The sequence below is a fragment of the Diceros bicornis genome, chromosome 6 (assembly GCF_020826845.1).
Source record: "Diceros bicornis minor isolate mBicDic1 chromosome 6, mDicBic1.mat.cur, whole genome shotgun sequence".
NCBI lineage: Eukaryota > Metazoa > Chordata > Mammalia > Perissodactyla > Rhinocerotidae > Diceros > Diceros bicornis.
Window position 1 is genome coordinate 80,060,287 of NC_080745.1, and position 25,781 is coordinate 80,086,067.

The 25,781-nt window shown below is 36.2% G+C and overlaps 1 protein-coding gene across 3 annotated transcripts in view; it reads right to left on the reverse strand.

Annotated features, from left to right (window-relative positions):
• Nucleotides 1-25,781, reverse strand: part of SHTN1 (shootin 1) — a 95,609-nt gene that overhangs the window by 40,476 nt on the left and 29,352 nt on the right. For all 3 annotated transcript variants that reach the window (XM_058544087.1, XM_058544088.1, XM_058544089.1), the window contains 8 exons: nt 24,714-24,808; nt 19,009-19,177; nt 16,886-16,983; nt 14,536-14,617; nt 10,439-10,533; nt 5,150-5,296; nt 3,039-3,192; nt 966-1,065 (listed from right to left, as the gene is read on the reverse strand). In XM_058544087.1, coding sequence (XP_058400070.1) covers nt 966-1,065; nt 3,039-3,192; nt 5,150-5,296; nt 10,439-10,533; nt 14,536-14,617; nt 16,886-16,983; nt 19,009-19,177; nt 24,714-24,808 — 940 coding nt within the window. The remainder of the gene's footprint in view (nt 1-965; nt 1,066-3,038; nt 3,193-5,149; nt 5,297-10,438; nt 10,534-14,535; nt 14,618-16,885; nt 16,984-19,008; nt 19,178-24,713; nt 24,809-25,781) is intronic.

The window sequence follows — 25,781 nt, forward strand, 5'->3', positions numbered from 1 at the left end:
CTCTGTGTGAAAGGATTAAACAAATCACATGAGTTTATGAAAGGTAAAAACCTAGCAAAATTTTAAATTTCATTTGTTCAAGAATAAATTATCAAGGAGCAGCTAACATCACGACATGAGGAGGAAAGATGTCACTACAGCAAGTAGGCTGTCTTATGAAATTTTGGATGGTGGAATGAAGAACTACAAAGAAGGCAAAATTTGACTTAGATCTCCTGGGATATATTGTGCTTAATTCAGGCTCTCAATATCATCAGGTCATCTTAGGCTTCAGAGAAAGTGAATTCTTGTCTGCATATATGATTTCCCGTTACAAGAATTTAAACATAATCTCTTATGAAAGGTTTCTCTCTCAGCATTATTAAAGGTTTAAATATGAGGTTAGAGATAAAAAATAATTAGTACTTTTAGTTTAATTACTAGTTGATAACAATTAGTACTGTTACATTTTCATTTAGTTTAGTACTTTTATTTTTAAAATAATTGAATAAACCACAGCTTTTCAAATTCAAATTAGCGAGAGAAAAAAAAGATGAAAACATTCCAAAGCAGCTCAAAATTCCTTGATCTTCCACTTAAAGGAAATCCTAATGTCATAGACTGAAATCTTAAAACTGAAGTATGAAACTGAAGTTTAAAAAAATGTTTTTTCAATGTCTAGCTCCTGGGTTTGAAACATTCATACGGAATCTGAACATCTACAACAGAAGAACACTTCAGGCCACAAGAATGTCTCTGCCAGGTGTTTTTTAAGGCCCTTTCTATATGTAAGAAGAAAATAATACACTGGCCTTTAGAAAATTCTCTGAGAGAAACATCAGCTGATATCTTTCATACTTTTTACCACCCCTCTAACCATGCAATCTAAGCCAGTATTTTGAAAAAAGGATATCACTAACATAAACTCCAGGTCCTCTGACAAGGAATAACATTTGATGCAGAGCAGTCTTGCTGGATGTGCTTACCGGATAGGATTGGGAGGAGGAGGGGGAAGCGGTGGTGGAGGAGGAGGAGGTGGAGGCACTGAATTCTCAGACTGGTTCACCCGTTTCTGGAGTTCATCAACTGCACAGGGAGCAAGCATTCGGAAAAGAGCTGAAATAAGCGACTTATCTCCTTTTTTTTTTTTTTAACACCTTTTTTCACATGTAAAGGAAAAAACATAACCTCTCTCAAAATCAAGTTCTTTTTGTTAAGGCAAAGTTAGAAATTTCAATATGAAACTGCACAACTTCTTAAACTTGTTATCATCCAGTCTACTATCACTCATGCAAGAGAGGCCTTACCTATGTTACAAGAAAACATTACATCTTTCTGCTGCATATACAACTATAGAAAAGAAAAACAAATTCAAGACAATGGCTGGATGGGTGGGAAGTAAGGATTGAGTAGGTTGAAGACATATTTGTTAACAATGGAATATACTACTCAAACACTAAGAAATTGTTAATACTTGACTTTTAAAGTGTATAGACCAAGGATTAATTTTAGAGATGACATGTAGTAATGAATTTTAATATCATCCTTTCCTTCTCCACTTAATTTCCTCCAAAAACAGCAAATTCTAGTGTTCTTGACTTAAACCAGACTCAGACTCTCAACTGTTTCTAACTCAGAAACTTTCTGCTCTTTTGAAGAGCATTCTGGAAATATAATTTATTCATTCAGTTCATTCAAGTCATTAATGAAACAGGTATTTACTAAGCACCAACAACGTGAAAGCACCTGTGCTTGGTGCAGTTCAAGACAAAGTTCCTGACGTCAAAGAGCTCAATTTAAATTTATATCACAGATGCGAATCCTCTAACATGGGCTCTAATGGGCTATACAGGTACTGAATACTGTTTGCACCCAGGAATAGCTCTCCCTCTCCACTTGCCATGACTGACTGTACCCTCATCTGTCCATTTGTTTTTACTCTCAACACTTAAATAAGCAGTGTGGGCTACGCTCTCTGACACCAAGAATCCTCTAGTTATTTTATATGCCTGTGTCTCTCTCTCCAAAGGGAGTTTGAGTTCCTTAAGGACAAAAGGCACGGTTTCTTTTCCTCTATATTTCTTATAGTATCCTAAGGTATGGCTGGATACACACACAGCAGATACTAAATCAAAATTGAATCTCAAATACCTCTAGTGTCCGCCCCCTCCATGAATAATAAAGATGGCTTTGGCTACAGGCTGCCCTGATACACACTAAAAAGAATACAATATTTCTTAATTTTAGATCAATTTTTAAAAAATAAATTGTAATTAATTTTCATTGTGGATTAGAAAGCATCAAATATTTTTTAAAGGAAAAAAGCCTACTTGGTTCTTCTGTACAGATTTCAAAATTCTAGTATAAAATTAACCAAAAATTTCTGAAGTGAATATTGAAGCTGTTATAAAGGAAACGACCTGCCTCCTTAAATTACCTACCTTCCAACAGAAACTTATTACTTATCCCTGTGTAGTAATCTAACTCACACAGTCCTGTCAGGCCTTCCAGAGTTGAATGAATAAATCCTTTAACTATCCCCTGGTGTTTTAAAAGTTTTTCCATTTAATATATATATTGTTGCCCATTTTATTGTTAGGTGTGATATTCAAAGTATTATTTCATGTGTATAATTAGACATCAAAGATGAAGGTAGTATGAACCTAAAAAGTTTAATTCTTTTTAAAAATGCATCCTAAGATGAACAAAATAAGATGAACAAAATAATTTAATGAACACTCATCTCTGAAGCCCTGCGAAATGCTGAAATTTTGGTCTTCCCATATTAAAGGTATATTTGTCTCTTAATGCTGTATGTGATACTCACTCACAAAGGCTCTGAATCCAAAAAAGAAGTCTAAATATTTGTTGATCATTTGATTACAGCAGCCATTCTACTGAATTGCAATAGTTAGAACAAAGGAATTTAAAAACAAATCTTGGTATTTTTCTATAGCATTCAGTAAATGTTCTGGATTAACTATATGCCAGGTTTTGTACCGGGCATGAGAGAGTCACAGATGAATAATAAGACACAGGAGCCTACTCAATGCTTTTACCGGAATGCTTTAAATTTCTGGCTTTCTCTTCAGAACTCTGATACTTCAGTTCCAATTCTTTTTTATCTTCTTCTAGAAGCTCCAGCTGCTGTTTGAGGTTGTGGATCTCTTTGTGGAGTGCTTCATTTTCTAGCTGCTCCTGTAATTCTTTGACCTGTAAGTTATAAAAAGACTTTTATGGGGTATTGATATAGTTTTTCCTGTATCAAGGAAAATAAAGGGAAAAAATTAACGTTTCCCTTTTACTTTGCACTTCATAGCAAAGAGATTCCAATCCATCTTAAGAACTATGTGAATTCTGGGATGTAGATAATACTTAAAATCATTATCAGCTATTTGATTCAATATAAATTTACTGGAGACTTATGTCCCAGATAATTTAATCTTAAACATGAGTTTTAAAAAAGTAAAATAATACCTAAAAAATTAATTTAAAACAGATTAATACTTTCATACCCATTTTCCAGAGAAAAATTCAGGTATTCAGTATTAAAAAGACCCCTGGGGGAACAATTTGGTAACAAGAATCAAAAATCTTAAAAAAAAGAAAGAAGGAAAGTTCCTTTGATTCAGTTAATACTACTTTTAGAATTTGTTTTAAAAAAATCAGGTTATAGAACAGTATGCATGGTATGATTCCATTTAAACTATAGTCATAAAATTATATATTTACATAAAGTTTGGATATGCACCAAAATATGGGATTCTGGGGTAATGTTAATTTTCTTCTTTAACTTTTTTTGTATTTTTAAAATTTGTTTATTAGAAGAACTATATGTTATTTTTCTAATTGTAAAAACAATACAGCTGTGTTTAAAAGACTGCTGAATCTGCAAGGGAACTCACAGACAGGTAAGAAATATTTTAAACCACATACACAAAAGATTATACAGAAAAACTGTATAGTATAGTGTAACCGTTTTAGGAGTACTGATTGCTATAATTTCATTCATAACTTTAATCTTCAGTACCTCTCCCCCTACCCCAACAAGGTACATACACAATAATTTACTCCCACAGGTTCTAGGCATGTGTTATTTACTAAATGAGCAAACTGCAAGTGGCAGGACTTTTCAGAACCAAAAACTTCTAGCATAAGCTAAATAAAAAGAAACATTCTTTCATTCTCTATTTGAAATGGTAATTCCTGCATAGGGGGACAAAAAAAAATTCTTTCCCTCCTGTCTATTCCCCGGTCTTCTTTCCCAGGGGCAACTACTGTTACCACCTATTAATTTAGAGATTCTCTAGGAATACACCAACATTTCTTACTGAGGAAAAAAAAAATCAACTCTACTTCACGACCAACTTTGTAAAAACTTCAGAAACTTCCAAGGATTAAATGTCAATATTGTTGCTTAAAGAGACTTTGACAGGTGATGATAAATAGCAGCTAACAGCCTTTCCTTCACAAAGTAGGTACATTGTAAGTAGTATAAATATTGATGTAATTTTTCTTAAGTGGTTTCTTTAACTTGAAAGGCTTTGTTCCACCTCTTCGCCTCTCCTCCTCTCCCGCCTCCTCTTTCTCACCTACCACGATGACTATCCTTTCTGCCTAGCATACAGAGGTAGGCTGTGTCAGCTGGAATAGCTCCACTCAAACACACTGAAATAACCACTTAGGATGTCTTTAAACATATACATTTGTGCAAGTTTACAAAATCAGAAATTTTCTCTAAGCAAACAATTACTACTAGCATAGACTTTTCCTCCCTCTTTGAATAAAACCTATGCCCTCCCACAAGCTCTTGGAGACTAATACACTCTCCTAGTGTATGCAGTCTCCAAAAAACACAATCAACTCACAGATTTCCAAACTTCGTTATGTGCATTACCCAAGCTCTTCTTGAGTTGTATCTCTTTCCCTCACTTCTTCTAACCCTTTTCGACAGTTTAAAGATCATTATAAAGTCTACAAAAGTGCGCTATAAATTTCAGTTAGACACTAAATTAAGTTCATGTGGCAGTGATTTTTTTCTAAAAGGTGAAAAGACTGGAAAGACTTAGTAACCTAGCAAGGCAAAATACGGAACTGTAAGGGGCTGAACTGACTCCCCTCATTTTAAATATGTGTGTGTGTATTAAGCCTCCAAAAGAAAATCTGTTACCTTTTGTTGATGCTGAATTCTCTCTTCTTCAAGCAGCTGGGTAAGTTTTGCGTTTTCATCTAAAGCTTTCGAAAGCTGCTGGTCAGGAGCAGAGCTCTGAAGCAGAAGGTGGCTTTGTCTCTTGAGCTTGTTTTGTTCAATGAACATCTGCAAAAGTTAATTACAAAAATGTATATACCAATCAATCTCACATTTCTCCTCAACTGAAACTTGAGCAAAAGGAAAGAATGTGGAGTTAAAGGCAATTTCTGAATTATATAATGTAACAGTTTCAGAATTAACGATGGCTATGATTTCATTCATACTTGCATACAATCTTCAGTACCTTTTTACCCTTGCCCCAACAAGGTATATAATATTACAATAATTTAGTCCTATACTTCAGTTTTTAATATTTTATTATTGCTTTAAAATACATTAAGACTAATAGTAGTAGCTTAATATTCATCAAGAACTTATCTTGTGCCAGGTACTCTACTAAATATTTTATACACATTATTTTAATCCTTACATCAATCCTATGAGTTAAACGTTTCTGCTATGAATAGCTAAAATGCACTACACACTATGTGATAGATACAGTGGTAATCATTTTACATATATTATACCATCTAATCCTCAGAACACTGTCAAGTAGATACTATTACTATCCTATTTTCACTAATAAGGTAACTGAGGCTCAGAGGGGTTAAGCAACTTTCCTAAGGACACATGTAAGTGGCAAAACCAGGATTTAAACCCCAATCTGAATGATTTACAAACCCAAGCTCTTAACCACCTGGCTAATCTCCTCCCTCTGCTATGTTTTTTTTAATTTTTTTTTTTGAGGAAGATTGGCCCTGAGCTAACATCTGTTGCCAATCTTCCTCCTTTTTTCCTCCCCAAAACCCCAGTCGATAGTTGCATGTCACAGTTGTACATCCTTCTAGTTGCTCTATGTGGGACTCAGCCTCAGCATGGCTTGATGAGTGGTGAGTAGGCCCAGGGGAACCCTGGGCCACCAAAGCGGAGGGCGAGAACTTAACTGCTCTGCCACCGGGCCAGCCCCTCCTTCCTCTACTATTTATTAGATCTAATGTTTTGTTTTAAACCGATTAGTTTTTCCCCAGTGATGAAAAGTAGTTAACAGTAGGAGGTTAAAAAGGAGAAGGGAAAATGTATATTAATATTTATTGAGCACTTTATTAAGCAATTTACATATATTATTCATTTAATCTTCACAACTTTACATGACTGAAAACACTATTATTTTCTATTCATCTGTTATTTCTTTTCCTAACTTACGTAAGTTAGCCAATGGGTGATTCCAAGCATGAAATGTTTTACAGACTCCAAAATTAGCCCCATTTTCTAGTCCACTTCACATTTTTAGACTCCTAACAGCATTTTTAAGTGAACTTTACATTCTTCTTCCAGCTGACTCCTCTTTCTGTGTAAGAATGAGAGGTATAGAGATAGCGTGAATGAATGCATGTGTGTGCGTGCAGAGTGCTAGGCTAGAGAAAAGTGAGACTGGAGGCATCAACATACTAGGGAAGAGTAATCAATATTCATCATATAGTATCTTAAATTTTAGACCAATGGTATAATTGAAATGAGTTATTTTGGGTGACTATTATTACAGTAATTTCTTTGTTATATATTTTTGCCTCTTAAAACTTAACTGGTTGGAGTCCCTTGCTGGTGTCTTAGGAAATACTTCAGCGAGTCAACATGAAAGGCTTACTAACAGCTGATGAAGTGAGGCCTTTCACCAAGAGTGCTTGGTGGCCAGGAGCAGGCAGAGAGGAAGCAGTCAATGGGGCTGACCAGGACAGAGGCAGTGACCTCAGCAGTAAAACAATGGAGGGCACACGCTAGCATCAATGCAGAGGGTGGCGTTATTCCACACTGTACTGCTTCTCTGTGCTTTGGTTCTCTCTTGGGAAAAAGGGATAGTGCTCCTTTTCAATGTAGCACTCAGGAAAACTTGTTTACATGATTAAAAACTATCTCAATTTTGTTATTTTAAAGAGAAAAAAGTAGAGACTATGTCTTAGGGATGTTAATAATGAATTTTTTTTACAAAACCCTGTAACAATTTCTAAATAGTAATATTACTAGATAAAAAGAACAGATAGGAAAAAAATTCCTTTAAATAACAATGGTAACGTGAAAAAAATTACTCATTAGACTACCTTTTCTAGACTTTAAGACACTAAAATAAAATATTCTATATAGTGCCTTTCCAGAGATGAATTTAAAGAAAATTCAGTTACCAAAACACTAATAAATTTTGTTTTTAGCTATGCTAAGAACTTGCTGGCTAGAGTTATGAAGTGGGTCTCTTATTAGACAAATAACATCATAGGTATCACAATTTCAGAGAAATTTCATAAATTATTTCAAAGAATGAGAAGAAAATCTTTTGTCATTAACATATAGTTCATTCTTTCCAAAATAACATTAAAATATCATCTGAGTTGTCTGGAAAGAAAAAAGGATTACATAATAGTCTCACAGTATATACTGGAGCTACATGTTGAACAAGGTATACACATCTTTAAAAAAAGAAAAGAAAGGGCCGGCCCCATGGCTTAGTGGTTGGGTGCGCTCGCTCCGCTGCTGGCAGCCCGGGTTCGGATCCCAGGTGCGCACCGACACACCGCTTCCCCAGCCACGCTGAGGCTGCGTCCCACATACAGCAACTGGAAGGATGTGCACCTATGACATACAACTATCTACTGGGGCTTTGGGGAAAAAAACAAGGAGGATGATTGGCAATAGATGTTAGCTCGGGGCCAGTCTTCCTCAGCAAAAAGAGGAGGATTGGCATGGATGTTAGCTCAGGGCTGATCTTCCTCAAAAAAAAAAAAAAAGAAAGAAAAGAAAAACTATACTGAATAGTAAGAAAAATATATTCAAAAAATATAAGAAAGTCATAAAAAATTGAAATTATGTTGAAGAAATATAAAGACTTAACATAGTTATAAAGACAACTGGTTGTTTCCTCCTGTTGAGGGGGATCATGTTTTTGTTTCTGCTTTTTAAATGGAGTAGGAGTGGAGGAGAAACTTTCAATTTTTACTTTACACATTTGAGACTTGTTTATATTTTTTACAAGGTATATACAGTCCTTTTGTAATTAAAAATATAAAGTAAATTAACTTTAAAAATTGACTTCTGGGGCTGGCCTGGTGGCGCAGCGGTTAAGTGCGCACGCTCCGCTTCGGTAGCCCAGGGTTCACAGCTTCAGATCCTGGGTGAGGACCTACACACCTCAAGCCACACAGTGGCAGCGTCCCATATAAAGTAGAGGAAGATGGGCACGGATGTTAGCCCAGGGCCAATCTTCCTCAGCAAAAAGAGGAGGATTGGCAACGGATGTTAGCTCAGGGCTGATCTTCCTCACAAAAAAAAAAAAAAATTGACTTCTATGGCTTTAGACTGTAAGCTCCACAAGGGCAGGGATCCTATTTGCTTTCTTCACCACGATATTCCCACTACCAGCACAGTGTCTGGCTTAACACGGCTGCCGAATGCGCTAAGGAACAAAATGCAAAAGAGGGGTACTTCTCTTATTAAATTAAGTCACGTGCCCTTTAGCAGTAGTTATCCGTTGAAAACCTGAGAATTTGTAAACCATGCAGAAGGGAAGATACACTGATTCTAATCTAGCTTTATTTTAAAAAATAGTTTTCTTCTCACTATTGTACAGATTGAATCTAGATATTGTAAAATTATTGAGCACCATTGCAAATATTTATGCTACCAGTAACATAAGAGCCACGGCTCTTGCTTTCCTTCCTCAAACTTCTATCTCCTCTTTCTGGGTTAACATGTCAGCATGATTGTTTCCACCAACCACTACCAGGTGAATGGTAGAAGAAATCATTCATTTTCATATTCTTAATGGAATCTTGCTTCTTCCATCTATCTTCTGTGCTACTGCATGGCCTTCAAGTTTTTCTTTGAGTTGCTTTGTATTTTAACATCATTCTACAAACAACAGATGGAAAACTGAAAATCTCTCTCAAAATAAGAGCCTGGCATTTGGGTCAGAGTCAGCTAACCTTTTCAGTTTTGCAACGAAGGTGTCTTCACATTATCTCTACTCTCCCTCCCCCTCCACTGTTTATTCTGTTCCATTATTTATATTTCTGCAGCTTTTTCCAAAGGGCTCTGACACACCTCAGTTCTTTTTTCTTTCTTACAAGTGATAAGAGAACGATGTTTACTCACCTTTCATTAAACTCTCTGAAAGAAATGAATCATAATATTTCAAATCAGATCTTCTTGGAGTAAACCTTTTATAGAGTTCATCGCTAGCACAGCCACATTCAAGCACAGACAGACTCCCACACAAAACCGTAATTTGATTTTCAAATGTCATTTCCACAACCTCATGCTTTGTCTTCCTTCTACACTTTGGATACTTCCACCTAAGAATGTTTTACCTTTCCTTAGCTACTTTCCTTCAACTTATAGTATGCACAAAGATTCAGAATTTTTGTACGTGATGGAAATCTCATGCAGATCAGCTCCACATCCATGAGCTGTTATGATTCAGCCAATGGTGCCTCGTCATTTCCCTGGAAACCTGTTCCAGAGCCATGGAATACACAGTGACTACATGTCCACAAAGGTAAGTCAGAACACGAGAAGCTCAAAGTTATCTCTAACACGACAGGAGAATCATTACTCTGGTGAAACGCTGAGATAATGGATGTACAACATGGCAATGCTGCACAGCAAGTGGATGAATCAACTCACATGAGAGCACGGTATAGCAGCTGAAGAGAAATACTAATACCATGACACTGTTATTTGAGATGGTACATGGAGATGTAACCTAGACTCTTGAGGCTACTTGAAACACACAAAAATCTTGTACTCATGCTGGACTTTCCATCACAAGTTATGGGTATCCCTAAATATAATTCCTTTCCCCTATATAGCATTTTATAGTTTACAAAATACTTTTTAAAAATCGTGCCATTTGTCTTTAAAATTCATTTGGTTAGAAGGTATCATCATCTATTTAACAGATGGCGAAAGTGAAGCCCTAAGAGGCTAAGGGACTTGTCCAAGGTCATACAACTAATAACTGACTGCTGTGGCCAATCTGAACCCAGATCTTCAGACACCAAGTTCAGTAAACTGAATACTATTCCATAGCCGCCTCCCTAAATCAGCTGATCCTTAATTCTAAATGACAAGTTCTTATTCAACCTCAAAAAATATTTTATGTCATCTGCAAAGTTCTTTAAAAAATAAAAATAAAAAACTAGGTCTCTGGACGATACTTACCTCTTGTGCAAATGACTCTGCTTTCTTTCGAAGGTCCTTCTCTAGTTCCAAGTTTACCTGCATTTCCTCATACTCTTCTACTGCTAGCATGGACACTTAAGAAGACAAGGAAAAGAAAATGGAAAATATGCCACACAGATTATCAGGAATATGGATGGAAAATAGTGTTGAAAAGATTCCTTATACAGATATACAAGCACCCTCATCCATTGCTGGCTGGAATATAAATTGACAAAATCTTTTTGGAGGGGAACTTGGCAATGTGAGTCAAAAATCTAAAACTATTCATATGCTTTGACTCTATTCCACTTCTAGGAATGTATTTATTCTCCTAAGAGAATAAATCATTAACATATATGGAGATTTAGTTGCAAGGATGCTCTCTGCATCATTGCTGAAAACAGTGAAATCTAGATGGTCTAACATTGAAGGATCAGTAAAACATGGTATGTACAAGAAATATTATTCTGCCATCAAAATTATATTGAATAAGCATATTTATTGAATGGAAAGACATTCACGATATATTTTTTAAAAAATAGTTAATTTTTTTTTTTAAAAGCCACATACAAGGGGCTGGCCCCATGGCATAGTGGTTAAGTTCAGCACATTCTACTTTGGCGGCCCAGGTTCATGGGTTCGGATCCCAGGCGCAGACCTACACTACTCATTGGCCACGTTGTGGCAGTGACCCACATATAAATTAGAGGAAGGATGGCACAGATGTTAGCTCAGGGCTAATGTTCCTCAGCAAAAAAAAAAAAAAAAAAAAAGCCACATACAAAACACATCAACAAGGCATTTCACAGAAGAGGAAACATGTGAAAGGCCAACAAATATGTGGAAAGATACTCACCTTCATTATAATCAGGGAAGTGAAAAGTAAAAACACAGATACCTTTTTATACTCACCAAAGATGCAGTAGGCAAAAATTAAGAAGTATATCTATATAAAGTTTGGAGAGGATACAGAACAATGGGAACTAATACACTGGTTACAGGAGTGTAAACTTATAGATCTACTTAAAAAGTAATTGGGGGGGTGCCGGCGTACTGGTTAAGTTCGTGCGCTCTGCTTCAGTGGCCCAGGGTTCACAGGTTCAGATCCTGGGCTCGGACCTACACACCACTCATCAAGCCACACAGTGGCAGCGTCCCACATGCAAAATAGAGGAAGATTGGCACAGACGGTAGCTCAGCAACAATCTTCCTCAAACAAAAAGAGGAAGAGAGGCAACAGATGTTAGCTCAGGGCCAATCATCCTCACACACACTCAAAAAAAGTAATTTGGCATTATGTAGTAAAACTGAAGATAAAATTTTACATTTGGCATATATCTTCATGAAACTCTTGGACATGTACACCAAAAAACTCAGATGTCCACCAACAGGATACTAGATCAATGAATTTTGGTATAGAAGAATGAAATAATATACAACAGTGAAAATAAACATACCACAACAATGCTCTTCAACACAGACAAACCTCACAAATACAAAATGTTGCAGACAGACATATGCAAAATGATACCATTTATATAACTTAAAAAACATGCAAAATTAAACAATCTGCTGTTTAGGGATCTATAGGTATTTGACAAAACTATAAATGAAATAAATGATAAAAATCCAAGGGAGGGGTATGAGTATAGAGGGATATTCAGGGGCTTGTAAGGTACCAATGGGTAAAAATATATTTCTTCTGCTGGGATTTTCTTTGCCTTCCATATATATTACAAACATATTTAACAAACAATTTAATGTATATACAGGGTTTAAGATTGGAAAAATATAAACTAAAATGTTAGTAGTGCTTATCTCTGGACTGTAAAGGTTGAGATTTTTTTCCTTTCTCTATATGATTCTATACTTTCCACCAAAAAGGGAAATTATACCTTTATATATAAAAAGAAAAGAATAAAAAGAAATATATGTTATTTTTAAGTGTTCTCTATGTTTACAAAGAAGAGAAACGGCCTTAGATCCAGGCCCAGAGTCAGAGCTTTGAATTAAAGAAGCACTGTTGGACAGATATCTTCAAAGAGAAGGTCCTGTCAAATAAAAGCAACACGAATTCTTCGCTACGTTTTTGACATTTTGTGGCCTATTTTGTTAAATAATGATATAGACAGGACAGAGAGAGTGATGACGCCATCACAAATTAGGCACAACATACGTAGATATCACATTAGTCTCTCCATCTGCTTCTGGCCAGCACTTTCAATCTTGAGCTGAGTCATATCAATAAAATCTTTAAAAAGGCTCTCTTAATGGCTGCTTTCATACAATGTTCCACCAGGGCACTTCAGTCCTAACTGACTAAGGACTGGTTTGCTGAGTAATAACATAGAATTTCAAACTCTGTACTCTGTAAATCTACTGCCTCCTCAGAGGAAAGACTAATGGTCTTACTCAAGTAAAGCGATATAAGTGGTGGTTTGTGATGTGAATTATAGGTTCCTGAGAGGTAAATTATTTTCAAACCTACTTAAAAAAGAAATTTCATGATGAAAATAAAGAAGACTACGACTATCTGAAGCCCTGGGCAAGATAATTGACTCTCGTTTCTATGTCTAGAACACTACAATAAAAAGTGAATTTTCACATGTCCTGGCCCTTTTTACCTGGATTCTGAAAGAAATTAGGTAGGTCCTAGTCATGTATTTGTTTATATAATCTCTCTCTCTTCCTAGATAGGGGGTTCTCTGAAGGCAAGAGCCATGTGATTAACCTTTCTAGAACCCTCTGTTCCTAGCACAGGGCACCAAGACTGAAAATTCTTCTACACGATTTCTATCTTCTTAAATGTAGAAAGAGCTGAGGAAATGTTATAATCCAGTGCATCTCCCACACTTAACTACAAGGTCCTTTATTTATTCAAAAATCTCAATTCATGAATGATGCAAAGATGGAGAACCATCACCAATAACAACAGGGAAGGCCTTGGGTCTGAAAGATTTCTTTTTAGTGTTGTAGCTTCTAAACTAGGACAGAGAGTGGCTGAAGTAAAAAAGGAGAACGAAAAGTATAGAAGTCCCTTTCCTAGAATTATATTTGTGGAACTGCACTTTGGCATCAGTCCTTGTCCTAAATCAGGGGACATAGGAAACAGCCCCATAAGACTTGATGCTTTTTTTTTTTTTTTTTTTTGTGAGGAGGACTAGCCCTGAGCTAACATCCGATGTCAATCCTCTCCTTTTTTCTTGAGGAAGAGTGGCCCTGAGCTAACATCCGTGCCCATCTTCCTCTACTTTATATGGGATGCTGCCAAAGCACGGCTTACCAAGCGGTGCGTCGGTGCATGCCAGGGATCTGAACCTGCGAACCCTGGGCCGCCAAAGCGGAGCACGTGCACTTAACCGCTTGCGCCGCCGGGCTGGCCTCTTGATGCTCTGTTTTATGACAAGGATGATAGGCTCAAATTACAGAGTTTTCTCTAGAACTAGCCTTTGGGGAAATTTCCTTCTATCATGAGACCAGGCCTGTTTCTCCTGATCAACAGGTTCATTTTTATATGATTCATATAGGTGATCATGAATCTCTCTCTCATTGCACCTGCCCCTAGAAAGCTCAGAGCCAGATTTCAGGTACACAGGCAGGAAATGTGCAAGACCTGGGAGCAAGTATGCACTCTGTAAATCAATATATACTCTCGCTTTCCCTTTGTCCCATTTTCCATATCCTCTTAATTTAAAATTTTATCATATCATGTTGCATGTATTTATGTAGATACCCTAATCTCTTTTAGATTGAAGAGAGGTTGACTAAATAACCTACCAAATATATAAATACTGAGGAGATAGCCAATATGGTCATGGTCCCAGGATATACATAGGACAGAACAGTATTTAGGTTTGAAGTTTCAAAATGAGTGGGTCATGAGTTCCTCACATGAAAGCACTTTGAAATTCCCAAGACTCTACGGTGGGTGATAAAATAACAGGAATGAGAGATTCATTGCTAGAATTTAGGAAAACACAACATAGGAGAAGATCCTTGCTACAAGAATCTTTAGGCAAAGGTATAAAACAACACAAAATATATGTAAACAAAATAAATTACGTATATATTTGAGAAAAAAGACTGGAAACACATACCTCTATTGCATTTTTCTAAGACTTTTCTCTGTTCAAGAACTTCTGAATTTAAAACATCTTTTTCTTGTTTAACTTTATTTACCTAAAAATGTGAGATTTTGAGGAGAGAAAACACCCAAAATTGTAAAACATGACATACGGCAATGTGTGATACTCAAATTGCTGTTCAACTTTCAATATGAAGTTACAATTTAAAGCAGTAACTGGCTTCACTGTGCTAGGCTTTTATTAAAGCTCTTCTTAAAGCCTCAATGGCAGCTCTTTACGTTGGGATGTACATTTAGTAGAGAACTTATTTACATATTCCAAACGGTATTGGCATTTGTCCCTAAACATGGCAGTGTTCTAGCCATCCAATGTAAATGATTAATATTTTTAATACAAAAATACAACTAGAGTGTACCCAGAAAATACATGAATCATTTAGTCAGAGATCTAATACTCAATTCTGGTATTCATTTTAACTTTGATGACATTTGGCTTAAGTAAAACACACATGAATTTTTTTTGTGTGTGTGTGTGAGGAAGATCAGCCCTGAGCTAACATTTGATGCCAATCCTCCTCTTTTTTTGCTGAGGAAGATTGGCCCTGAGCTAACATCCGCGCCCACCTTCCTCTACTTTATATGGGACACTGCCACAGCATGGCTTGACAAGTGGTGCGTCGGCGAGCGCCCAGATCTGAACCTGCGAACCCCAGGCCACCGAAGCGGAGCGTGCACACTTGTGCCACCGGGCGGGCCCCCACACATGAATTTTTTAAATAAAAAAATACTTTCAACTCTGAAGACTTTTGATTTAAATAAAATACATAGGAAAATCTTCCCCAAAAAACTTAAATTTCTGAAATAATTTTCAGCATCTATCAATAGGAGAAGAGAATATCATAGGTCAGTTAAAAAAAAAAGAATGTAAAGCTATATGTTTCAGGGTGGATAAATCTCAAGTCCATTATGTTGAATTTAAAAAAGTAGGTACATTTATATAGTTTAAAAACACTCAGAACACTATGTATCGTGGTAAAAATGTAAATACACGCATTGGAATGATAAAAACCAAGTTTCCACGGTTTGTTTGGGGAAACAGGGCAGGGGGTAAGGAAAACGCGATTAGGGAGAGAGACACCGGGTTTTCAACACTATGTTAACGTTTTATATATTCAGCTGGGTAGTAGGCATATAGACGTTCATCATTTTGTTTTTTATACTTTTCAGATGTATGAAATAGTCATCATAAAAATAACTTCTGAAATGGGTTCCAATAACACCTCTAAGTGGGAGGGGAGAGAATCATCAATAAATAATCATAATTGAGGAATAGAGTGCACTAAAATGTTTTTCTTGTCTCTCTCCTACAGTTACACTAGAGAAACAAATTAAGATAACAGTCCTGAAAGGGACTCTGAATCCATCAGCACTTGGAGATAGTCTGTGAACTCATTTCTTTTAGTGTAAGCTATATTTTTGTTTTTGGTTTAAATTAGTAACTGGTATACACTGTCCAAGAGGAATGCCACTTCCAAAATATCATCAGCCTTCTTCCCACTCATTGTGATGTTTTGCCACAATAAGTAGAAGCAACTGGGGCCGGGAGGTTGGTGGGCACTGCTTCTCAACCTTTTTCACATTATGTCCCTTAAGAAAATAATATTTGCCTGGGAACTGAGGTAATTGGATGAGGCCGCTCACTCAAGGGATCGATATCTTGGCATACTTGTAAGCCATCTGAGGGATATCAAGGTGCTATAGCACATTGGTTGGGAAGCTCTAAGCTACAGAATCTGAGAACCATTGACACAAGTTAAATCGAGATTGCAAAGGCAGATCCTTGAAGCCTTGTGCAAGGAAAGGCAATTATATACTCCTGTTCTTAAAGACAATTCAAAAGGAAAAAGAAAAAGATTCTACAAATACCCACTTGAACCCATTTTACTGTCTATCATATATGCCTGTGTTGAAGGTACACAGGGGGATAGTCCTTCCCAACTGAGCCAGCCATCCACTGGAGAAGCAAAATACCTCTTCACCAGGAGCAATAAGGGTATGACTTAAACTGCAGATATCCTTCTTACAAATTTGCCTCACACAGTGAAATATGAGGGACAAAAGGGAACACATCAACGCTATTTTAGTGTTTTATTTATTAAGCTAAGTAGTGGGTATGTGAATGTTCATGATCTTATTTTCTATACCTTATCGTATGTCTGAAATAGTGGGGAGAAGAGAAGATTAAAATTGGTACATGGTTCTCATGTCAGAAATTAGCTTCCAACAGCAAGTTTTTGATTTAGCCAGTCCCCAAACACCTTGAAAACAGTATAGGTCTTGCCTCTCAGGTCTAAGATACATACTTCTTCAATTACTTCTACAAGTTTGCTCTTGAGATTTTCCAGTTCAATGGCTAACATCTTCTTTTCCTCCTGAACAGATACAATTTGATCTCGAAGTTCTGCATTTTTAAAGAAAAAATAAGGGGAAAAAATGCAAATAAACTTACTTTTAAAAAAAGAAATCAATCCTGTCAAAAGAATTCAAAATGCCATTCCATGTGCAGCTTATGGTCCAAGTTATTTAACAATTAAAAGGAAAATGAAGAAGCAAAGGACAATGGAAATCTCACCTCTGTGTCCCCCTATATAGCCATGGTTATTAGCAACTTCACATCAGGCAATCTCACTATGTTAAATGTACCAGATCATGTTTTCTTTGCATTCTATCAAACCCAGATTCTAGAAAACTATCTGGCATTTTAGAAGTAAAATTTTTTATGCTTTCGCAAAACAAATTAAGGCATTGTACTAATTTCTTTTCTTTTTTTTTTGTGAGGAAGATCAGCCCTGTGCTAACATCTGCCAATCCTCCTCTCTTTTTTGTTGAGGAAGACTGGCCTTGGGCTAACATCCGTGCCCATATTCCTCCACTTTATGTGGGACGCCGCCACAGCATGGCTTGCCAAGCGGTGCGTCGGTGCACGCCCGGGATCCGAACCAGTGAACCCCAGGCCGCTGCTGAAGCACAGTACGCGCACTTAACCACTTGCGCCACTGGGCCAGCCCCTCTTTTTTATTTTATAATGGCCACGGGCTCTTATCACAATACAATATACACAAACAATTGGGTAGTTAATAATTGGAGATTTTGATATGAAGGAAAAAATCCTGACTTGCTGCCAAGTTATAGCCCTTAAACATTATTTGAACTGACTCAAAATATAACCTGTTTGAAAAAGGGTTAATTCTAGTAATTTTCTCTCCAGAGTTGTGGGTGTTTTGTTTCTTAATTTATTTCATATTTCTTATTATTGGGATTTAATGAAAACTGTGTTACTAGAATGAAAATATTAGCAACTGTAAGTGCAAAAGCTTCTGTATTAGATTAAAGTTACTTCTACCACTCAAATGTTAAAAAAATATACATGGATTAGCATAGAGTACCTAAATTCATGCCCAGACCTACGATTTTGCCACTTAGTTTTTAACTTAGTTTTTAATTCTTACCCTTACAAAACCTGCTATATGGTTATTTATAAATTAAATCAAACTTTTACATGAACCCAGCTTGAAGGAGTTCTCAGACACTTATTTCAAAATCACTTTCTCCACTGGCTGGCTATGGAACAAGAGATCATATCGTTCAAGACCTAAAAGAAGGGAGAATTATGAACACAAGGAAATCCTTTTAACTTCCTCTACCTCCCACCAACAGAAATATTATTTTGACTTAGTTAAGGAAATGGAGAGTCAGGCAAAGATGACTTTCTTTATACTTTTTTCTTTATACTTCCAATTGAAGTTTTATCTACCAAACAAACTAACAAGTGTTGCTTTTGACATGTACACTAGCTAGTTAAAATGCCCCAATAGTTATTGTGCCAAAAACTGCTTTTCTACATCTTTAACATGTATATGTATAGTTACGAATAAAATTCATGTGTTTCCAATAGAGGGATCATGTGATCTTGCCTCACAGCACTACCTGCTGACCAACACAGTTGTCTAATGTTGCAGAGCACTTACAGCTCACTGCCCGAATCAGATGGGAAGTTCTTTGAGGGCACAGACTAGGTAATATGGCAAGGAATCTTCCAGAGATTCTACAGAGAACCAGACTAACAGAAGGTGTTAGCTAAATATATTTTTATTCATTCTTTCTTTCATTTAACAAAAATATCTTAACACGTAAGTCCATATTCTTAAGAAGTTTATAGACTGACTGGCTGTTTCTGTCAAGACAATACTTTCAAAAGTGCCTAATCCCAAACAAGAAAGTAAATCATAATGCACAAATGTTATACCCTATCATGATTCTCAGCCAGGCTACTCCCTAGGACAACTAACCAGAATTTTTTTGAGGTAGGACTCAGGCATCAGTATTTTTTAAAGTTCTCACGTGATTCCAGTGCGCAACCAGAGTTGAGAAGCATTATCCTAATAGGAGTCAAAAATATGCTCAATAATTAAGCCAGGAGTCCTACCTTTGATTTGCTTCTGACACTGGACCGAGACACAAGTCTCAGCAGCACCGTCTGGATCCATAGTTGAATCTTCATCATCAATGTTTATCTCTTCAGTTATTACATCTGGTCCCAGCTTGGCCATGTATAACATGCTGATTCTTTTCAATGTTTTATTTTCTTTATTTAGCTAAGGCAAAGTATAAACACGGTTATTTTAACAGCAGTCAAATGAGTGTCTCGGATTTTTAAACAATAGACAAATTAAGTGCATTTTTGTCTTACATATTCAACACACACAGCATGAAATAACAATTAGAAGAGTCATTAAATAAGGTTTTATTTACACTTTTTAATATTAAACTTATTACTTTAAGTAAGACCTGATGCCTGGATTATAGCCAGCAGCATGTGAAAATGCTAGTTATAACTGACAAGAAATACAGGAAGGATTAAGATAAAACATCAGTATAGATTAAATCAAATTCCAATTTATTCAGTCACTAGTGGTCTTAATTAAGGCACTTCATTTCAAGCAAATGTCTTGTTTGATGCTGTACTGTAAACACTTTTTAAATGTTTGTCTGCCCAGCACTCCCTCTTTTCTGGACACTGCCATTCCTCTTCATTGTTCCACATGATTTCTATGGGACCAGCCATGTTCCCCCTAAGTATAGCCTATCCCTTTGGCCTCAGCTAATTAGTCTAGAAATTAGGCACATGACCCAAACTTGGTCAATTGAATCCCTTCTCTAGAAATTTGGAGGCTGGAACAAAGAGATGAGTTTCTTTCCATGTGTCTGGATGTACAGAAGCTGCTGGCAACCACATTCCACTCCTAAATTGAGGAATAGAGGAACATAGTCTGTAGCAAGCCAAAACGGAGCTGATATGTACAGAGCAGCAGAGAAAAGCAGTGGAGACAGGGTTTACCACAGAGCTCCAGTCCATTCCTGAAACGCTCCTAGCTCACCGATTCTATAGGATTCTCCAATATCCCTCTCTCAACAAATTTCTACTTTTTTTTCTTTTCTTGTTTAAGCTAGTTCAAGATGTGTTTCTACTAACTGTACACAGAGTTCTAATAATACACAATAGAAGAAAGTTCAATTATGTTTCTATTATCTCTATAAGAAGAGTTCTAATTTTTAGCAGAGAAAAGGGATCCTAATTCATTAATGTATTTGTTATTCCCTGAATGTAGAAATGACTTGGTTTTTATTTTAGTTATCAACTACCATTACCTTCTTTAGCTCATGGGTTTATGTGCATATAAATGTTAGTACGAGGCACACACGAAAACTAAATTTGCTCCAAAGTCCACAGAAAATACGGTTTTACTTATATTTTCTCTTCTCAAGACTAAAAAATAAAAGGTCTTCTCTTATTTGAGTAAATGAAAGTGTTTAGCAGATTGATTTCTCTAGTATAAAATGTAAGATAGAGAAATGTAAACACATATCCTTTACTAAAGGCCACTGCCCACTATGACAAGTTCTGAATTTAGTAATTGACATTGGAAATAAATACAAACAGAAACACAATTTATTGGAAAGCCACCTGCCCTTCCCAACTACAAACCTTAAACTAGAATATGATGTTTAGTTTGGTATATGTCTGGCTTTGGTCCTTCATTTGTGATCATAATTAGGACCCCTCAGGGTTTCTCTCAAGGAAAGCCCAGCCCATTTCAAATCTGGGAGGTCTGATTCTTACCCCAGTAATATAGAATCTAAATATATCCAAGTAGCATGGTCTGGAGCACAAGAGGGTTCCCTGACCTCTCTGGGGGAATGAGGAAGAATCTCTCAGAAATGGCCAGGAACTTTTCCATGGATTCTTCCTGGGAAGCCTGGTGAGCTCTAGTCAGGGAATCAGACACAGCCCTTTATTCCCTATCTCCAGCCCACAGCTCCAGCCTCCAACTCCTACACTACGTTAGAGGATCAGGGATAAGATATGAGGCCCATTATTTCCCAACCCCTCTTCCTTAAGATGGAAAATTCAAGTAAACACTGTTGTGGGTTCTTTGAACAATGAATGCTACAGCATGGCACTAGAGGCTCAAGGATCCTTCAATTCCCAAATGATGCCATGTTTTCTGAATGTTAGAAGAAAATAATAATTTAAGAAAAAAGCGAAAAGCCCCAAGACAATTTGTAATTCTGCCTCCGAATATTTAAACCAATGTTTTCCAACTCTGCGTATTAGAATTTCTAGAGAGCTTTTAAAAATCCCAATGGGCAGACCCTCGCCAGACCAAAATCTCTGGTAGTGGGGCAGAGCATAGTACTTTTTCAGAGCTTCCCAGGTGATTCTAATGGACATCAACACTAAGAATCATTGATGTAAAGTAATGCAATGCTTTAGTATACATTTCTATAAAATCAGTATAGCAGAGTCAAGAACTCAGCACTGTGGTCAAATTCTGTCTCTGCCTCTAGAACTAACCTAATCTTTCAGGGTTGCAGTTTTCTCATCAGCAAACTAAGGATAAAAATAGTCTCTATCCCATAATATGAAGATTAAATGAGACATTACATATATAGTGTTTATGAAGATTAAATGAGGGCCGGCCCCGTGGCTTAGTGGTTCAGCGCACGTGCTCTGCTGCTGGCGGCCCGGGTTCAGATCCCGGGCGCACACCGATGCACTGCTTCTCCGGCCATGCTGAGGCCGCATCCCACATACAGCAACTAGAAGGATGTGCAACTATGACATACAACTATCTACTAGGGCTTTGGGGGAAGAAAAAAAAAAAAGGAGGAGGATTGGCAATAGGTGTTGGCTCAGAGCCGGTCTTCCTCAGCAAAAAGAGGAGGATTAGCATGGATGTTAGCTCAGGGCTGATCTTCCTCACACACACAAAAAAAAAGATTAAATGAGACATTATATATAAAGTGTATATAAAATATAATGACTGACACATAGTAAGAGTTCAGCAAGTGTTAGCTACTAACAAAAGCAGTTTAGCTTGTGTGTTTAATTTTCCTTTGGAAATCATTTATCAGCTAGTTTTCTTCAACCAAGGTATTCGTGCATGCATTTTTTCCTTCCTCCTAAATACTCATGAAAAAATGAAAGATTAACTTTTGCCATCTGGTGCTTAATATACTACTTCTCAGGCCACCATCACAATAATACTTAAGAAGCTGACAGTTAACAGTTTTCCCTCAAAAGAGTTTAATGTCTCTATCAAACCAGCCACCAGACCCACCAGCTATTGTCTGGCTGTGATGCAATTACTCTATTTAACCAAGTTACCAACTCAAGAAAAAAAGGCAGACAGAAAATTTCAAGTCTTCTCTGAGACATCATTTTCACATTTTGAAAGAAGAAATATAAGATTTATATACATGAGCTCTTATTACCACACTAACTGAACATTTCTAAGGATTCTGAATTCACAAATTTTGGCTAAGCAATTCCATTGCAGTTATTACTCATCAAATTATTGGTTAATGGCATGCTACTTGTTTTTTGGAACTCTCTAAGTCACAATGCATAAATAAATCTTTTATAACCCTACAGTAACAGAATCTTATATTATATTCAAATTTAAACAGTTTTTATATTGGGCACAGTTTACTGAATACTTAAAGATACAAAATAAGCAACTTAAACAGATTTGGACCATACAATTTAAATAATTGGTCTATATTTATCAGTTTAACCTACATATTTTAGCAAAGTATCTAAACTTTTAATTATGTAAATTGCATCATAAGAATTAAACATTCCATTTGTCATTAATTTGAGAGCAGATTTAGAAAAGATTCAGAAGATTTAGAAAAATAAGAATTAATTTACAGAAAGTTTGCTGCTTAGAAAATGTAGCCTACTTTCAAAAATGACAACTGATAACTAAATCAGGACATGCAATTATCATTTATTAATCACACATATAACGAAGTGTCCAAACTTTGCATTCAAAGTTGTAGTACCTTCCACATCCAATGAGCACATCTATAGCGTTTGACTGAATAGGTTTTCCGGTTTGTTTTTCATTCCAAGCCCCATGAATTCATATTGTATCCTCAAAAACAAACCGAATGTCCATTTTCAAAAAGGCTTTTTAAAGAACAGACAACCAACTGTATAAGTTAAGGATCCTATTGTCAAGACTAAATTGTAAAAGTGACCTTAGAGATTAGTTACACAGTGATTCATACCCAGAGATGACTGTAACAGTCGCTTTGCAGCTTTTTCAACATACACATGCCTGGGCCACACTCCTAGAGGCCCTATTTTCTTAAATAAGAAAAGGGGCCAGCGGGGGCGGATAAAATAATTTTTTTAAAGGAGGCCACATATGGACCAATGATTAAAGTGAATCATGAAAAAAGAAAAGTCCACCCCACCCTATTCTCACTCCAGTCCTAACTCTAGCCTAGCCTGTCATTTAAGATGAAACAACGGCAGTCCAGGGAACAGAACTAACTTGCCACATATGCCCAAAATGACATAACAAGGAATAAAACCTGTATATACTGCCTCCCAAACCACTGCTTTCCATAAACTCTGACAGTTCTGAGAGGTAGTCAGGATGTACTACAGCAACAGGAATACTTGTTAATAAAAAAGGAAAATTAGAGACTGTCCTTAGCCATTACAAGATTCAGAGGAGCTAGTATGTTCCAAATACATCTTTTTTCCACTTGTTCCAAAAGAAGAAATAAAGGAAATGAAAAGAGAATTCACACAGTATTACGCATCAGTAAACTTGAGTGATATACAGCACAGTAGAAACGATGTGAAAGCATCCATGTTACCACTGTTTTTAAAGCAATGGCCTGTACTGCTATGTATTCTTCAGACAAATAACAGAAGAGAAGTTACATACACATATTTATTTTCTTAGTTAGGTTCTGACTGCATATCTTATGAATTCTAATGTAGTGTCATTATGCAAACAATTAAGCAAATATCTCTAGCAAGCAGACTGCTAATGCACACAAATTAAATAGACAGATATATAGATAAATTGATTGATTGATCTGTAGAATTTCAGTCACATCCAAAGAAATACTTTGGAGGTAGGTGATGGGGGTGAGGGGAAAGAAACAACCAGAATTACTAATGAAATTTGGTTGAAATTACTGTAATCCATTTTCTGATGAAGTGGTTCAGATGCATTTTACCCAACCCAAAATACATAAGACAGAGACAAAAACATTCTTTAATAATAATGTACTTCTGATGAGGTAGAATATAGAAAATTACACACTTGGTAAATTCATCAGCTAGAAGCAATCAGTGGAGCACTGGAGGTCACCCTTAGCATGCCCTCACTTTGCTTTCACATATCATCACTTGAAATGTAAGGCTTGAGGCTGACTTTTTCATGTGATTCAAACATGAAACACTCATTGCTCTTTTATGTCACATCAGGTTAGTTTTAAACTTGGTTAGAATTTTAACCAAATGCATAGACATTTGGCAAGTCCCATTCAACAGACTACTCGGGGACCATTTTTTATAGGCAAAAAGCACAAATGCTGAAACACACATACAAATGCTCCTTTTACAATCAAAATAACCTTTGCATGAAGACAGACATTTACATAATCATATTCCAGGATTCTGAGACCTTACAACCCTTTCCTCATCATCAGAGTAAACTGATTTGAGAACTAGAAAAGCAAAACAGGAGAGAAACCACTGTTTAGAAAAGCAAGTTGAAATTAAACAGCTCAGGTAGAATTCCTTTATTTGAATAGTCTCACCTTTGTTGCCAAAGCTTCAGCACTTTCTCGACAAGTCTTCTCTATTTCAAGATGGTTCTGCATAAAATTAACTTCCTCTATAACCATGTGAGAAACTAGGAATGAGGGAAAAAGAGTCTCAGCATTCAAAGATTAGTCAGCTATTCCAGAAGCCCACACATCTTGTCCTATGATTAAGAATACTTCAATTCTTTAGCTAGCCAGCCTTTTTAGCTATTATGGAAAAAAAGTGTTTAAGATGCTGCCCTGATTAAATCTTTACTAATATTTGAATGTAGAAAGAAAAAAGAATATAACGAAGAACTTTTACTGCTATTACACACATTTTAAGAAAAACTGTTTAGGATTTTTTTAAGTGTCTGTTTTCTATGTAGTTGTGTACATAACCACAGACATGTCCACTAATTTAAACAAAAGAACTCATAAATAAAGTAGCAAACATGATTTACTTTTCTTAGCAGGATAAAACACATGGATCTAATAAGGAAAATTAGCTAATGAGAAATATTTTTTAAAAATCTAAAGTTTATCTCATAACTAGAATAAAAATGTGGCAGCTTAGCTAAGGTAAATATTGCAAATAGTAGTGACAAAATCTTTATTAACAAGTGAGGAAGTGTTTACTATTATTTAATAAACTCCAGGGCAGAAAAGTAGAGGAACAAGATTTATGTACTATATGATGATGAAAGTAGATGCTAATAAATTGCTTCTTGCATCATAGACTGTCAGGAAGATTAGAAGAAAAACAAAATTTTACTTGTTATTTTACCAATGCCTGAAAAATAGTAATTTTATGTTTTCTTTTTTGGTAGCTGGGCTATATAAATTGAGATTTAAAGGTATAAAGTAATTTAGAACTTGAATTATACTTTGAAGATCAAGTAAGAAACATGCCATTCCTTTCACCCATATTTCTAGCTAAAAGAAAATGCTCAGAATTTCAAACTCAACTGTAGACATCTATACTTACTGACATGTGTTTGGCTTAAAAAAAAAAAACTAAGGACACCCAAAATGTGAAACCCAACAAAGTTAGGCAAAAAGCACTGGGCTCACATAACACAA